Here is a 17916-nt window from a genome sequence, read left to right as displayed (position 1 = left end):
TTGTCTGAAATTCTTCAAACTAAAAGTTGAGGAGACAATCAATCAATAGAAATGCTACATAGTGTACCTTTCAAATGACACTATTTAAATATAATAATATATTAGCAAGCATGATGTAGTATTTATAATATAAAAGATAAATGTTAAGACTTATTGTGTTAGACATGGATTTATATGACTAATGATAGTTTCAGATAATCACTAAGGCAAGTTAACTGACATATATTAGAAATAAAAATGACACTAAATGTAGGCAGAAAGGATATTTTTAAAAGGTTAAAAAAAATGCATATATTACCATTTTAAACCTTGATACTGTTAGTTGACTATTAGCTGAATTAATAACCATAGAATCTTTATTTTAATTATAATTAAGCCTTACTGACTGATCCAGCTTGCTTGTTATTTGTGAAAATTCTAGCAAAGTTTGAGGTAAAATTGCACCCTAAATTTTTAGGGGGTGCTGAGTCATGCTTATAGCATGGATAATATGTGAGGTGATGGGAGGGGTGTTTAAATGTGTTCAAACACTTCGGATGTCTCCATTTCATTGTCATAATATGTCAAGTAGAAACGGCCACTCTCAATTAAAGCAGGCTGCCTAAGGATCTCCTCGGGACAAATGTGTTATTGTATGATGCTAGGAAGTAATAAAAGTGCATTTATTTAAAGTCAACTTTGCTAGCGTTCATTATTTCAGACTAGCCTTGACTCTAAGCAGGCTTTTTACAGTATTTTACATGCTGGTTTCATGAAATACATCACTGTAACGTAGAAAATGACTTTTCATTTCTCTCTCACAATCTTTATTAACTTCAAAGACCATTCTTCAGAAAGAAAAAGCAAAAAGGGATAAACATAAAAATTTTGGGGGGGATTCTTTAATCAAATTTCAAAGAGCAATCTTGAAACGTTCAACTACTACTTAAAGAACTAAAAGTTCCTAGAATTATGTAATATTTACAGGTGGTACTGATTATTAATCTATATATTCTTAATCTATAAAGCAAAATTAATACAAATCCCTATATTAACCCATAGCATAATCATATTTTCATTAAACAAAAAAGCAAAAGAATTCCAGCAAAATGGTTAGTATCATGCAATACATTTGATTTTTGCACAAAAGACACAAGACATTATTCTTCACTCACCACATGCTAACTAAGCACAGACTGATGGTTTACTCAGAAGATACCACTGCGAGGTGAAGTATACTACAAAGCCAGGAAGAAAAAAAGCTTATTGGGTTAGTTTTAAGACTTAACACAGAGATTATATGTGTATAGAACTTCAAAGACTTAAACAGAATGTACTTAAATTTTTCTTACATCTCCCCAAATCACGAAAGTGTAGGCTAAGGAAACTGTAACAGCTCCCTCCCATCCTGAGGAAATAAAACACTACGTGGCAGAGATTTTACTTAGAACTTAAATTCAAAAACTTAAACAACACAATTACAGATGTACTTCACATTGTAAGTACATATTTATATGCTAGTATTAATTAGGTTGTGGTTATTTGGTTTATAAAAGGACTTCTTTCATAATTCCATTAAAATACACTTTAAAATTTGATTTATATAATCTTGATTTACCATCAAAAGTTCTGGGAGGAATGTTGCTCAATGTGAATACAGTATGTCTATATGTTGAATTATCATTCCTAAAATATGTCAATTTAATCCGTAAATAACCTTCCTGTAACCCAACAGTACATCAGCAATGGTTTCAGGAATGATGACCCAAACCAAAGTTTCTATTCAAAGGGACCCAATCTCTGTAAACACAGTTCTTACTGTAGCAACCTTCTTAAATAAATTCTATACCCTACTTAACATGGTCACAATCCAAGATTAAATTAGCTTCCTGGTTTGCTTTAAAACAGCATCAGCAAAAACAGGGGTTGTTTATAACATCTGAGTCCATTCTTAGATAGTGTGACCAACTTCAGAAGCATCATTTTATTAATCTTTTAGTTTAACATGCAGTTAGTAAGCAACAGCAAAATCAAAAGACAAATTAGAAAATAGTATTTGCAATACACACACACAATATGGCTAATATCCTATTGGAAAACTTGCAGAAGTATGCAAAATATATGTATGTTCCTGTGTCTATGTTTGTTAAGGATTGAAAAACTGAAATAATCTAAGTTTCCATGCATGGGAAACTGATAAACTAAATTGTAGGACATTCATATGATCATATAATCAACCATTCAAAATAAGGTAAATCAATTTGTAATGAGGTGGAACAATATAAAAATATATTAAGTGAAAAACGCAAGTTGTTGCATACTCTCATTTTCATAAAACAAAGTACTTAAAGTGATAAAAGAATAATTATTAATATATAATTATAAGCTTAGAACACCTGGGAACCTTCACCACACTATCAGCAGATGTGATCTCGGCATGGTGGAAACAGCTGGGAGGCTGAACATCATGAAGGTCTCCCTTTCCATGTAACACGTTTCTAAACTGTTTGCGATGTTTTTTCGCAATGATCACATATTACGTACTTCTTACAAAATCAAGAGGCAAAACCACTTTCAAGGTAACTAACACGTATTTTATGTGTGCAGTATTTTTCATCATGCATCAGTTTTATTTGCATTTGTTTCTTGAATCCACCTTGCCCACACCTACTGAGCCCATGCAAAAAGGGAAAGGCCAACCTCCGCTGGAATAGAGAACTTTGTACGTAACAATGCTGAAAAGTTCTGATGATTTTATTAACTTGGAGGAGATTTAAAAGACTCCAACCAAAGGGAGAGAAGTGAGAAACATTAACTTAAGTACGAGACTGGTCCAGAATAAGGACAGATCAATAACTTGACACAACAAAAAGGATCAGCATAAAAGCAAAGCAAAAACGCCAACAGAAGATCAATCTTTAAAAATGACTAGAGTGAATGGGGAATGAAAACGAGCCAAATCTTTTTCATCAGAAAAGAAAAATTTCTTTTAATGGAGTCATCAAGAAAATAGTCATTTAGGTTGAACGTGTCATTAAGTTTGCTAGCACGCTAAAGGGAAAAGTGTATTCCTAGAAATACTTTTTTAAAAATAAGACTTCTGTATAACAAAAGAACCTGTCAATTCCAAGAGATGATTTAGCACCCAATTAAGATAAACTTTCTTACTGAAATTATTCTAAATAAATAATACTCTCCTTTAAAAAAAAAAAAAGGTCTGATGGTGTACTTCTAGGGCAGTCTGGCTTAGCAAAAAACAAGCCAATGACTTCTGTATTCACTCTCGCTTCCACCCTGCTCCTCAAATATCCCATCTACTAGCCATCTAAACTACCTAGACCATCACAAAATAAAGTATCAGACACAATAAGCTAAAAACTGAAAGAAGGAAAAGGGCTGCTCTAGGGAAGACAGAGGTATATGCATATTAAATGTGCACATTCTTTAGCTCCTGCCCAGTTACGTGAGACAAGTTTTTTCCCACTTGAAACAAATCTAAAACTTTACAATTTACAACCAACTTAATACTTTAGAGGAAAAGAAACCTTAGGGATAGAATAATCCAACACACTTGTTTTACCAGTAACGGCCAGAAACATGAAAAGGGTTTGCTCAAAGTTACCCAGGGGCTGAGCTGTTAAGAGCTCTCACCACAGCCAAGCGACACGTGGCTGGCACTCTGAGGTGCTGAAACTAGAGATGGGATATTTTGTGAGCTGGCATCATTCCTACAAAATGACTTGAGTGCTACACTGAGGTCTCCATGATTTATCTTACACACATTATTAGTTTACCTTTCCAAGTCTCATTTTCTAGGGAAGACATATTTCTACGTGGTAGTCATCAGCACAAAGCCCGGTGCAGGCACTGTATGTACTTGGATTCTACAGCAGTCCTAACAAGATAATGTTAGTTCTGTGAAGAAACAGAGGCTCTGAGACTTGTCAAATGAAGCACTTCTCTACACATCGTGACCCTCCAATAAACCAGACTTTCATTATGCCCTATAATTTTATCTTACTTAGCAACTGTTTCTTATCTACAAAATATATTCTTAAAATTAGTTCAAACTCTGAAACCACTTATTAAATAATAACTGTTGTATTCTGTAATGGGTTTTTTTTTTTTTCAAATAAAGAGTATAAAACTCCCTGAGGGGAGGGGAGATAGAGCAACAAAGGAATAAACTGAAAAATACCTTACCAGCAGTCATGGAAAGTTTCTGATCAATGCCACAAAGCAAATACGAAATCATTAGGGTCATAAAGCAAAGTTTTTAGAATGGATTCCTCCTCTAATACCTGCTAAATAATGCAAACACTGATGTGGGCTGCACACTGTCAGCACAAACTACAATCCACACTCTCTCTCAAGCATCCCAAATACAGGGGATAGAGCTCTGTAATGCATCGGGGATTGTTCAGTTTACTTTTCTACCAGCTTTGCAGCCCCCAAAACCTAAAACGTAAAATAAAAAAAATTCACTGCTGTTGATTTGAATAGAGGGGAAAACTGTAGCTGCACAGTTACAACAAATTACAGAAACTGTCCATCTGGAATACACATTTAAAGCTAAGTGACTGAATAGTTTTTAAATGATTATTTAATAAACTCCTAAAGAGCCTTTGTTTTCTGTGCATTTATGTGTCTTTCTATTGGACACTTTTATAGAAAAAGGGAAGTCACTATTCTTAGCAGCGTTTTGCTCTAATCAGCCACAGCTCACTGGGATATGAAATAAATTGTAATTTCTTTGAAAGGCTTGCTCAAAGATAGTGATTCTTATTGCTCATTTTATGAATGACAGCAATCTTAAGGCAAATGTGACTCCTGCTTTAACCTTCTCAATTAACAGTAATCCTAATTCTCCATCAAATAAGGAAACAATCATGAGTCACCCTATTAAGTGCCAAAAATCTCTTTATACTGACAAAAGGAGACTCAGATTGATAAAAGTCATCTTTGGGGGCCTCCCTCATTTTGAGCTCACTATAACTCATTTCATATTTCCTAAGCATCTGTTTTAATTATTTGAATTATATTACTTGGCCACATCTCTTATGCACGTACAAATGAATGGCTGCTCTCTCTTCCCCATAAAATTAAAGGTTCTACAAGATCAGTAACCGTATCTTCCATGTCTTCAATTTTCCAGTATTCGCCATAAGCAGTAAAAGAGTAGGTGACTGTTGACAACTCATTCATCAAGTAAAAGATAACAACGGATGAGACTTTGCTTAAAACAGCAGAGGAAAGAGTAGGACTTTCTTTCTGGGCAGGTCAGCATCTGGGATAAGGGAGGATTATTTCAGGAAGGGTCATTCACTGTTTCATCCCTATCTACAATGAATACCACTTTATTCAGGAATAAAGAATAATGTTTTCCAAAGATTTCTTTTTGGTTAAACTAAAAAAGAAAGAAAACTGGGGACCACAACAGGAAGGGAGATTTGGGCTCAAGATAAGTCAGACTTTTTGTAAGAAACAAGTATCACCCCTGTCTGCCTTAAAAGGTTTTTACATGGTTCACTGTTCACATGTAATTAATTCACTTAGTGTCCTTCAAGGCAGACCAGTCTCTGCACGTGTGTACTGGGTGAGGGGGAATATTTTCTACCATCCTTGCCAAAGCTGTGACTTCGGATGAATATACACTACATTCAAATTCTGACAAATGTAGCCCAAAAGTAAGAGGAGAGTTTGGCCACACCCCAACATCAAGGTAGTAAAGAAGCCATGGGAAAATGAACAAAGGTAATAAAAGCTTTTTATTTATGTCATTTAAAAATATTCCCTTAAACTAGACCATAATGACAGAATCGTGTCAACAGGCTAGCCTGCACTGGAGATTTTTATTTTCACAAAGACACAGTTGTTTAACTCAGTGAAGAGGAAAACTACTCAGAATGACTACAGATTACAGAATTAGATGTTTGTTATAATTTAAAACAATATTCTTGCTACTGATGAGGGGCATCCTTAAAGAGACACATTTCTTTATCAAAAATGTCTACAACCAGAATTAACTATAGAGGTATGACAGTATTTTTCAGACCATGAGATACCAGAAAGAGATGCTTTACAAAAAGCAATTAAATGCTCACCAAAGTAACTGCAACTGTCCCAGAAAATATACAGTAGGTAAATAATGCAATATACAACAGAGTGTTGGGACGAAAGTCAGGAATGCTGGGATGACCTTAAAGGAAGCCAGGAAGAGGTCAGAATAGGCAGTGGGTCAGAGGAGAGGAACTTCATGAACGGCTGGTAAGTGCTGAGGGCATTTAGCCTGGAGGGTAAAAGCCTTCCATCCAGGCCATCTCCAGGTTTTTGGTTGAGTTCTGTGGGTTAGAACCAGAACAAACGGGGGGGACGGCAACACAAAGGGAGATGTGGGCTCAAGATAAGTCAGAATTTTTGTAAGAAACACAGTCTCTAGGTAAGATGGGGCGCTCTGGGAGGTAATTACTTAGTGACTTGGTCCTTCTTACTGGAGATACGCAGACACGGGCCAACCCATCAGTGAAGAGGAGATCTTCGTTTGCTTTAAATAGAGAGGTGAAAAGAACAGCAGTACTGGAACATGACGTGGTAAAGGAACTGGGGAGGAGATGTGGAAGTGCTGCGGGTACTAGCGAGAGGAAAAGGAAGCAGAAAGAGAAAGCCATGGGCCAGAAACCAAGCAGTCACAAACTGCACACTCTGCTTAGAGAGGATCTTCTTACTGAATTACGGGTCTAGGGCAAAAAGAAGTTAGGAATGGGGAATTCTGCAGAATTTATGAAGTTTGCATCTGTTTCATTTCAATCACAGCTGACTTCACAGAAAAGTTTCTACTAATTCAGTTGTCCACATTTCCCTTCCAGGGAATACGTCAAAAAAAAAAAAAAAAGCTCAAAGATGCATAAATTCTTTTACTCAAGATTTGTTGTATTTGGAAAACAACTGAAGTAGAACAAGGAATTGTAATCTATAAAACACCTAACATCATAATATAATTTGGTTTAAAAAATTACTACTGGATGCACCAGAACAAATGCCTTTCCCATCCTTCCCATAAAGAGCCCAAGTTCTGGGAATCCCATACAGCATATATAGGTGTCGATGCATATATATTATTAAACAGGATTGTTCTTTCCTTGAGGACATCCATTCAGATTTGCCCTCTGTTTAATTTTCTTAATGCAGTTGCACTCTTATTTTTCGGGCTATGGTACAATAAAAATTAAAACTTAAATTTCTTTTACCAACTCAAAGTCTTTGTAAATGAGACAGAATGTAAACAGATGAGATAAAGTCATTTTCTAGCCACAGCTTACTTTTAAAGCTTACCATTAGCCGAGCATCTTCTCTTTCCAAAATTTTCTGAGTCTGATCATCAGGAAACTTCAGTACAGTGGTTATAACCTTTGCCATGGTCTACAAGAAAGATAAGAGGCCATCACTAGACAGTGAAGCAGATGAGGTCTCAACCCATTCTGACATGTTCTGCTGGTGGGATTCTTTAGTGCTCTCAATGGAAGCCATGACCAAAGAAGTATGATGTGAAGGTATTAGACAAGGAAATGACAGCCAGCACTAGAATTTCAATTTGAAAGAACCCCTCACAACGTCTAGGTTGATATTATTTGAAGAAGATGCATTTACAATAGCATGAAGCTATATAAAGTTCTAATGCTCTTGGCCCTTTGTCTTAGTAAGACTTAAAACTTTGTTACTCATTCATTTTATAAGGCTTTTTATTTGCAGAAATCTATCCAGTAAGTATTGTATTGCCAAAACATATGCTCTAAATAATCAGAATTGGATACTCCCAAGCTCAGCTTGAACTAAATCACATCATATATCTCATAAACACGGGCTACTGCATGAGCATGAACATGCTTATAGGTATTTTTTTAAGACATGCAGCACATCAGCCTAATAAAAATACAAATTACATTTTAAATAAACACAAGATGCTTTGTTTGGTAGAAAACAGAATGAATCAAAACATTACACATGGTGGCTTGCAAAACAAGATCATAAACTGTGCAGATCTAAATAAATATACCGTAAGTCAGACTGTCACCCATAAGCTCGTGGAAAATTCTCCTCAAAGGTTGAAATTCCCTATTTTGTATCAAGATGAGATGTTTTGAGGGAGACAGAGAGGAAAGAAGATAGCACTTATGAAATGAGTAGGATAACAAGTTTAGTGCTTACATACAAATTCAGGCATCAGTGCTTTCCTGAGGACCAGCGGTACTAGTCTCTGTAGCAGGAGAGGACTACAGAGGATGGGAGGCTCACTCAGAGAACTGACTCTAACATGCTTTGTTCACAGTCACCAGACTGTGTGTGTGTGTGTTGGGGGGGGAGGGGTGACTGCAGAAGGTCACTGAGAAAAAGACGACATAATAGAGTTAATCGAAAATTTTAGGAACTCACATCATTGGAAAAAAAGTGTAATTATTTCCAGGAAGAAAAGGAACTAATGGCTTTCAAACTCCTATTATGCGCTAAGCCTAGGCAAGGGACTTTACAAATTTCTAAAACTCACTTCAACTAACATATCAACTAATATTTCTCAACCAAAAACCCCATAAAGATTTTTGCAAGATTTTTGTTTCAGCCCTCTTCCTTGCTTTTATCTTGGCCTCTGCCAACTTGATGATCAAAAAAATACTGTTTAAACAACTTAGTTCTAGGAGAATTCGATAGCATTTCACAAAAACTCTCATCCTAGTATTGCCTAGATAGAACAGAATCTTCTGTGCTAAACTCAAGTCGAGAAACCAAGCAGACATGTGGTGTCAAACAGCAAGAGAACTATGAAGTAGTAACTACTTCAGTACTCTTTTTATTAGCTCCCTGGAATTTTAAAGTGGTTTCTAGTATACTATCTATGAAGACTGTTTTTAGGTAGTACCAAAAATCTAAAATTCTGGGATTCACAATTATAGGGAACATTTCTTTCAATTTCAAAAGCTATCAAATTCAAAGTACCCAAAAGTCCATTTATTTTCACTATGAAACCACATATTCATGTATGTATGAGCATGTCTTGGCAGAAAAAAAAAAGGAACTGGCTACTTGCCTATTCACATTTGGAGACAATGTTAAATGGGAAACCCACCTCTAAATTCATCAGTGATGCTGAATATGCAGCCAGTAAAGACTGAAAGCTCGTTGCTGGCTTACCAGAAAACACTTTTATGGGAAGCCCAGGCTCTTTGCCATACCATGGGAAAGAAATCCGACTGTCTACTCTACATACAATATCCTCAGGCCCTGGGAAGTGAGGACAAGTTCAAATGAGCAACTTGGTTGAGAAGTGGACTCTCCTGCCAGGTATTCGTTAGGGAGAGGCTTCAGTAAAGGTTAGAATGAGAAATACTTTATACTGAAAAGGAGAACAGGCTGAATTTCAGTATCAGTAATAACATGGAGGATCAAAACCCAAGAAAAAGAAAGTGCAAGGACAGAAGAAAGAAGAGGAGCTTCCTTAACTTCGTACTATAAGAATGTATGTCATACATGTGGTCTGAAAAACAAATCCTCTGCCTCAAAAAATAAGGAACACTATGTGCAAAAGCTGATGAAGAAAGACAGGTGGGATGACATACAGATCCCGCTGGACAAGAAACAACTGCAGATGGTGATCAAATCACAGAAGCCACAGTACACTCCAGCTCATTCTAAAACCACAACTGGGTCTCCATTTCAAATTCTTTGCTAATGTATACAAATTGGGCAAATCAACAAACGGTATGTCTAGAAACAGCTCTGATCTTGTCAACCCCTTGCTCAAAAACGTTCAGGGCTACCTCTCAATAACCTACAGGTAAAACTCTGAAAACACTCCAGACCCTCCGCACTCTGTGCAGCCCTAAGCAGAGTCACTTCCACCTCACAGATGAGCGTTCTGCTTGGAGGGGACTACTCGTCATTCCAAAACCCACACTCAACTTCCTGTCTCAGACCTTCTGTCTGGGCTTTCCTCCTGTCTGAGCTCATCCATCAAAAGCCAAGCCCCCTTTTCAAGGCCTGTACACACCCCTCCTTCTCCACGATGCCCCTGACCCTCCTCAAGTAAACATGAGGCCCCTGTGCCTCTCTGAAGAGCCCCTGCTACACTCATTCTGTCGTACTCTGCTTCGTGAGGACAGCTCCACTTTCTCACTATATTTTAAACACCGTAATGTTAGAGGTAGTGTCAATTTTCATCTTCCTGTCCATTTGATGATAAACAAAGGGCCACATGTAGTAAGTACTCAATAAATACGCAATAAATTAAACTAAATATCTGCTACCAATTTTCAAAATTTACCTGTAAAATGTGATGGCAGAATGAAAGACTACTCATTTTCAGTAACCAGAAAAGAACACTGACTGCTGAAGACAAACAGAGCCTCCTCACCACGGGTTCCCAGGCACGTAGTAGATGGGGCTGCCAGGGCCACAAGAACTCCCTTTCAGCTGTCTCCCTGGTCACAGCCTGCAGAGTGAGGACCTGCACAGCCCTGAAGGCACAAGCTCAGACCGGGCTGCACTGGCACCGCCTCAGAATGTACCTCGTGCTGTGCTGGGCCTTTCTTCCAGACTCAGACTCTGCAGGGACCTCACCCCACCCACGTTTGCAACCTCCACAAGACACAGGGTGAGGCAGTCACACCCTCTTCATTTTGCAGATTGAGAAGAGGCTAAGTAATTTATTTAGCAATAACCCTGGGATCACAGCCTTAGATTCATGAATGAACCAAAGCAGCTTAAGTTCTGAGAGGCTATTTTTCTTAAAGATATGCCTTTCCTCCTTCCCTGCAATAACGAGGGAACTTTACCTATCCCACCTCAAACACAGGCTGCTCTCCAAAAAAGGCATAATAAGAGAAAGTCATGTTTCATTAGCTTTGTTTTTAAAAGATAAGGAGAAATTAGTTTTAGCTATCCTTTGAATTAAAAAAAAAAAAAGTCCTTAAGAAAAGGCCCGGAATTACTGTGAATTTATCCCTCCCATGACGCATGTTCAGGATCACACTAGATATTACTTTAATTTGAACTCTCCGATACAATGAAATTAGATTTCTATAGGATCAGGGATTCAAATGACTTCTAGCCCTGTAACTCCTGGTGTTCAGCTAACTTAAAATCCATAAATTCGTAATATTCTTTAAAGAGATTTTTATTATGCCCTTACTTTTTATGTTTCAAATACATTTGCCAAATCAATCCCTGACCTGGCTTAGCACTCAGGAACCACCACAGACCCATAAATTAAAATACTGAATGTTTCTAAGTATAGAAAACTCATTATCCCATTCTGGGCCAACATCTACGGGTAATGTAAAAGTTCCTGAAGGCAGAAAGCTGAAGCAATGTCAGAAACAGAAATTGCTTCAAATGAAAAAATTTGTTTGAAGAAAGGCTCATGAATTTCCCTAAATGCATTCAATTCAATTAAAAATGTATTTACTAAATGTCCAATACAAATGTCTTTTTAAAACACTGCAAGGGACACAAATAACAATAAAACAAAACTCTACACTCAAGGACCTTATAATAAATTTAATATTCTAGGAAACAAGTTAGCCAAGCATTTTTACTGACACACTGTGGTTACGTTTAAATGACCAATATTCCATATGTGCAAGAACAACCTTCTTACATATAGTGACTGAAGTAAAATGTTTCTAAATATCCTTACATAGTCATTCTTAATCATGAGCATTTCCAACACTATCTACACTATCCCAAGGCCTCCATGGAAATGAAATCTATTCTCCTAACTTCTAAGATCTGAAGTAGAAAATAAAAATAGCTACATATCTCAGAAAATATCAAGTTAATGAAATTTTGATTTTTAGCATTTAGTATCATCCAACAGTATTTTTTAAATGAACATTTTATAAATGTAACAAATATAAGCAAGATCTGCCCATTCACTTTAAACTAAGAGCAATAACAATATTACCTCTTGCCTACTATTAGCATGTATGGTCTGCTAATAGTAAACATGCATTAACATGTATATTGAAAAGGGCACATATTTCCTTTTAAATTAAACCACACGCCAAATCACCAGACATGATTTATACCTTAGTCTCACGACCCATCATGTACTCAAAAAGCACTTTTCGCAAATACTCAAACTCGGTAGGTTCTCCAAAGAGCGAGACGTCGGTACGGTACAAATTGCCACCTGCCAAATAAAAAAACAGACCAAACTGTAAAGACAAAGCCAGATAAGCTACTTATTACTTAGGAAAAGGCAAATTAAAAAGCAATCAAAGGAACAAGGAGAGAGGCATTACTCTTGAATTAACTGTATTATATTGGATGTACTGTAGTGCAGTACATTACATATACACCAAGCATTCCATATTTTCCCCTTGGGAGAGAAAACAAGAATTATTATAGCAACTTTATTTCTCATATCTCCCCAGCCCTGCCCTTCTCCTCCTCCTTCTTCAGGCAAGACAATATTAAAAAACTATACCTGTGGAATACAAAGATTCCTTAAAATTGGTGTTTCTCTCTTAAGATTACATGGTTGGCTGCAGATGTTCTACAATGACTAAAATACAATCATTTTTATTTTATTAAGGAGTTTAGTAGCTCAGAATAGTATTTCAGCTTTTCTAGTTTTCCAAATGTAAAAGCACCAAAGTTTAAATCAAGTTTTCTACACTGTTTTGAAACACAAGGTAAATAAAATAACTTGAAAATGCATGAAATATTAACATCATTATAGTGGTTTTCAAAGTCTTTGATTCAACGTCTTAAAAAGACTGTCATAAAAAAATTACGGTTCATCTTGTAAGTTCCATTTCAATCTAAAAATAAAGAATAAATACAGTTCAGGTATACGAACCGTATACTGTCACTAGAGGAATAGATATTACTATAGAGGGACACACACAGGCTTCTAAAGAACTGGTAATGTTTTCTTCCTGCATGGTGGGTGCTCGCTTTACTCTTTAAAGAAGAAGCATGGTGAAGAGATTAATGTGCATATTCAACCAGATTGCTTGGATTGTTGAGAGGATTAAATGAGTTAACATTCAAAATGTGTTTTATAACAGTACTTAGCACTTGGTATTACATGTGTGTTGGTTATTTTTAAAATTGTACATATGTGTTCATTTTACAATTTAGAACTGAGAAAAAAGGAAAATTATGCATGAAATTCTAAAGTTCAAACTGAAAAAAAAAGAGTCAATACTATTCTCCATGCACTGCTGAGCATGGAGCATGGCTTCAGCAGTTCTATGCTAAGAATCACGTATGTTGACTTAGCTACGGCAAATAACCTTTGTAGCGGGGATCTTCTCTGCAAAGAGCCAAAGGAAATTTCCAAGTTGGTTTTCACTTCTTTTTGAAGTGCATTTTGGAAAGAATCTAAAGTCAATCCTTGTTTAATTAACAATTGTATAATACCTTATGTTACTGAATAACAATAAGCAAGAGCTTTCAGAAACACAAAAGAATGTGAAATAGCTTAGATTCAAGCCCTAGAGTCTTAACATGAAAAAGCAGAAAGCTTTACAAAACATTTAACAAAATCAAACTATTTTTAATGCAATGAGGCAGTGAAACTGAGAATAGAAAATTGTTTTGAGATTATTCAAAGATCATGACTGTCTCAAGGGAACAACTACATAAAGACTCAAGCTCATCTTTAAAACCCTCTGTAAGCAGCATACATAATTCAAGTCAAGAGAATATTTCCAAATCACCCTTCCCCACCTTGAAATAAGTATTTTTATGAAATTATTTTCTCCTCAAATCCTGGTTTAAAAACAGTGATTACGCATTACTGTAAACTAGTAAAACAACAACAACAACCCAGAAGCATCTACAATATATAACTGTGTTTGTAAGAGTGCATGCAGTGGATTACATAAATATTTGTGAGCACACAGAAGAGTCCGGAAACATATACGTAAGTTGTAAACTAGGTCCATATGGACAGTGGAGAATGAAGTGGGAATCTGCAGTTTCACTTACACATTGTAGCACTGTTTGATTTTTTTTTTAACAACAAATATGCATTAATTTTGCTTTAGATTACTACCATTTTTTCCAGAAAGCTAGCTATTATTGGTGAATTACAAAAGTTAAAATATATTCATTGCAAAGACTTAGATTAGCAAAGATAAACATAAAAATCATCCATAAGTCAACTAATATGAAATAACCACAAAGTAACATGAGCGATCACTCCTACCTTTGTAAGGTGTCCCCACAGTTGTTGCATATACATTCTTTTCATATTTCTTCAAACGATCTTCTAAGTTGTGAATCTAAAAATAACAAACATTCCAATTATATCATGAGATTCATATGGAAATCATACATATTAAAAAAGGACTGCTGTAGCCACAAGATTGTTTTAATGCTGAATACAGGCAAATAAAATTAATACATATGGTTCCTTAGATGTGACACTGAAAGCACAGACAACAAAAAGCAAAAAACATATAAACTGGGCTTTGTTAAAAGTAAATCTTTTGTGCCCCAAAGGACATAATCAACAAAGTGAAAAGACAGCCCACAGTATGGGAGAAAATAATTGCAAACCATATATATAATAAGGGATTTGTATCCAGAATATATAAGGAACACTAAAAATTCAACAAGAAAAAAGCAAATAACCTAACTGAAAAATGAGTAAAGGACTTGAATAGACATTGCTGCAAAGAAGATACTCATTAGTCATTAGGGAAATATAAATTAAAACCATAATGAGACACCACTTCATACTAACCAGGATAGCTATAATCAAAAACTGCTGGGGAGGATGTGGAGAAATTGAAATTCTTATATTTTGCTAATGAGAATGTAAAATGGTGCCCACAATATAAAATAGTTTGGTGGTTCCTCAAAAAGTTAAACATTTAATTATCATAGGATTTAGCAATTCCACTCCTGAGTGTATAACCCAAAGAACTGGAAACAGGTGTTCAAACAAAAACTTGTAAACAATGTTCCCAGCAACAGTATTCACAACAGTCAAAAGGTAGAAACCACCCAGACATTCATCAACTGATGAATCAATAAACAAAATGTGGTATTATCCATATAATGAAATATTATGCAGCTATAAAAAGGAGTGAAATACTGATACATGCCGCAACATGGATGAACCTTAAAAACATCACACTAAGAAGGCCTCTGAAGATACTCCGCAGCTAATGGAAAGGTCACTTCCAGAAATTTGGACTCTCACCCCTCAGCAGAGTTCAGCTACACCTGTTCTAGGTCCCAATTCTACTAAAAATAGTATTATGGCCTCTTTTCCACAGCAGAAGCCTTCAAAGGTCAACAAGAGCACCCAGTGGAAACAGCCTTCTAGAGTGACTCTGATCCCAGTTAGGAGGAAATAGAAAAAAGTTAAGTAACAATGGGACTTAGTATCTATCTTTATGAATTTTTAAAAAATATTATAAAAAGTTTCAAAATACAAAATATAGTACAATTAATGCTCAAATATCCATCCTTCACCTAGTTTCAACAATTATCAAGGTCTTTATATATATATGAATTTTAAGAAAATTGGAAAAGTCCTGGGGATTTAGCCTTCAAACTTAGGCTGCTGACCTGAGTCACTATTCCTCCAGAGTTTGGAAGAACTGAGTATCATGTACCACCAAGACACATACTGGTGTTTCCATGCTTGTGCATCCTTCTAGGTGTACGCATGCGATCCTACTGAAATTGAATCACTGGGTAGTATATGGACAAATAATATTAAATCAAGGCAATTTAACCACTTGGAAAAAGTAGTAAAGATTGAAGTCAATGTATTTTCCCTCTGATAAAAGCAAAAATAACTTCTTCTGTAGAACATAAGTAATTAAAAACTAGACAAACACAAATTGTTACCCAAAATGTTAAGTACTAGAAATAACAGAATGCAAATGGGCTTATTTAAATATATGTGATCACAAGTTTACAAAGATGTCTTCCTCTAGCACTTTCAGATTTGGAAATAAAATTTCCTGCGTAAGACACAGTTGCAAAGCCAACTATTAAATGAGTATTAAATCACTTCTTTTTTAAAAATTAGCTGAGTTCCAATACATATTAACATAAATTAAGGAAGTTAGTTCAAAATAAAAGGCACCAATTAGACGTGTACCTGTTCTCTGAACTCTTGCTCTTTCAACTTGGCATCACTGATTAGAGTGGTCTTCTGTGCTAGCTGTGTCTGAAAGAACAAGAAGTCAGGTCTGAGATGCAGATGGGTTTCACCACTGCCTGGACACATTTCTATTCTTGTAAATCTTTCCGTGTTAAAACAAGTCTATGTTTTAACTTAAAACACAGAATGCTTCTGAAAATGGACTACCTTCAGTCAAATTCAGTGCAGAATTCATCTTACCTGTAGCTCCATAATTGTGACCTAAAAATGGAAAAGAAAAAAAATTAGTGTATAAAATAAAACCTATAAGAAACAATAAAATGGAACAATGTGACATTACAAGGAAATAAGAATTCAGTGTCACAGTGTTAAGAGAATGGTCAGAAAAGAGATGAAACAACTTTAACTATTTGTTTCTTAACCTGGTCTACTTTCCTATACCAACTATTATAGTGTGAATATACACAAAAACAGGTAAACACAAAGAAAACTGTCTGGAAGGTCACTCACCAAATGCCTAACAATGATTATCACTTGGGAAAACGAGGTCCCCACTAGGAAGGGTTTATTCTATATACTTCTATATTATCTGACTTTTTTACAACAATATATTCATGCATTATTTGTGTAACTTTAAAAAATTAAACACATTAACATCTATTCAAAGCATATGGGCGCTTTCGGGAAAACTCTAAAGGACTATTTCTGGGAATCCACTTTGAGAAATAATCACAAACTATTCTTCACTGAACTCATCACTGATATGCAAATCAAGATATCCCAGAAGCATCAAAAGATGCTCAAGAAGGAAAAGAATAAAAATTCATAAAGAATAAAATAGAAAAGCATGTTTTAGAGTAGAAACAAAAGTTAAGGATAGTTTCTCTCCTTCCTTATGATACAAGGTAAAGGACTCAAGAGACCTTCTGAATATTCATTTCCTAATGTCTGACTACTCTGTGGCATATTGACACAGGTCTAAAAGCCACTGTATGCAACAATAATATTTATTTTGATACTGAGGAAAGGAACATATTAGCGAGTAAAGTATGTGCCTTCTTCTCATAGGAAGTAATATTTAATAGCACCCAGTATATTCCAATGGTGACCAAAAGGCGAAAAAAAAAAAAAATCAAAAAACTGGAACCATAGAACTAACTCAGGAGCTACTGAAGAAACAGAGAGTGAGTCTACTCAGCTTTGCTTGTTGCTAATAACCATGATTCATGTACCAAGTGGCACAGCATAGCAAAGTCCCTTATAAAGTCCTCTTCTCTCCATTCTGGAAGTGATCCATGGACCTGGTTGTCCAGAAAACTGCTACCTGGTCACTGACTTCCAGAATGGATCCTCTACAACTCTGGAGGATGAAGCCATAAACAGTGTCCACCTTTCCCAAGGCCCCCACGACAGTGCTATGAAAAGACCATTCTGGATAAGTGAGAACATTTTAGAAGCAGAACATGTCCACCATCCAGCTTCATGGACTGTGGCCCACATGCCCTGTGGGTGTGCACGGCAGGACAGGGAGCCACGGAGTAAACATGGCCTATGTTTCATAGCACCAATTTTACTTAAAACTGGGATTATTACAAAGTCTAGATACACAGTGCTGTATCTCTCTGGATTCAGTCCAATTTTCCAAAATAATGCCATTGCATCCGTATCTGGTCCACTAACCAAGGAGAAAAACAGACATTGTTTCTCTCAAAGGTATAACTAAAAACATACTTATGTGACTATAAAGAAGGATATATTATATAGAGTAGAATATAAAATTTACATGAATTTTTAGCAAAAATATAAAAATC

At 35.9% G+C, this 17916-nt stretch overlaps 1 protein-coding gene across 3 annotated transcripts in view; it reads right to left on the bottom strand.

The window, feature by feature from the left end:
- Positions 1–17916, bottom strand: part of GOLGA4 (golgin A4) — an 84380-nt gene that overhangs the window by 2059 nt on the left and 64405 nt on the right. For 2 of the 3 annotated variants that reach the window (XM_072940987.1, XM_072940988.1), the window contains 6 exons: positions 16346–16366; positions 16103–16171; positions 14189–14264; positions 12057–12160; positions 7312–7398; positions 1155–1217 (listed from right to left, as the gene is read on the bottom strand). In XM_072940987.1, the coding sequence (XP_072797088.1) occupies positions 1188–1217; positions 7312–7398; positions 12057–12160; positions 14189–14264; positions 16103–16171; positions 16346–16366 (387 nt within the window). In that variant the 3' untranslated portion in view covers positions 1155–1187. The remainder of the gene's footprint in view (positions 1–1154; positions 1218–7311; positions 7399–12056; positions 12161–14188; positions 14265–16102; positions 16172–16345; positions 16367–17916) is intronic. The other variant, XM_006200642.4, reaches the window with a different exon arrangement.

Source organism: Vicugna pacos, chromosome 17, assembly GCF_048564905.1.
Source record: "Vicugna pacos chromosome 17, VicPac4, whole genome shotgun sequence".
NCBI classification, from domain to species: domain Eukaryota; kingdom Metazoa; phylum Chordata; class Mammalia; order Artiodactyla; family Camelidae; genus Vicugna; species Vicugna pacos.
The sequence above is the reverse complement of the archived record's forward strand: the minus strand, read 5'-3'. Positions and strand labels throughout refer to the sequence as shown.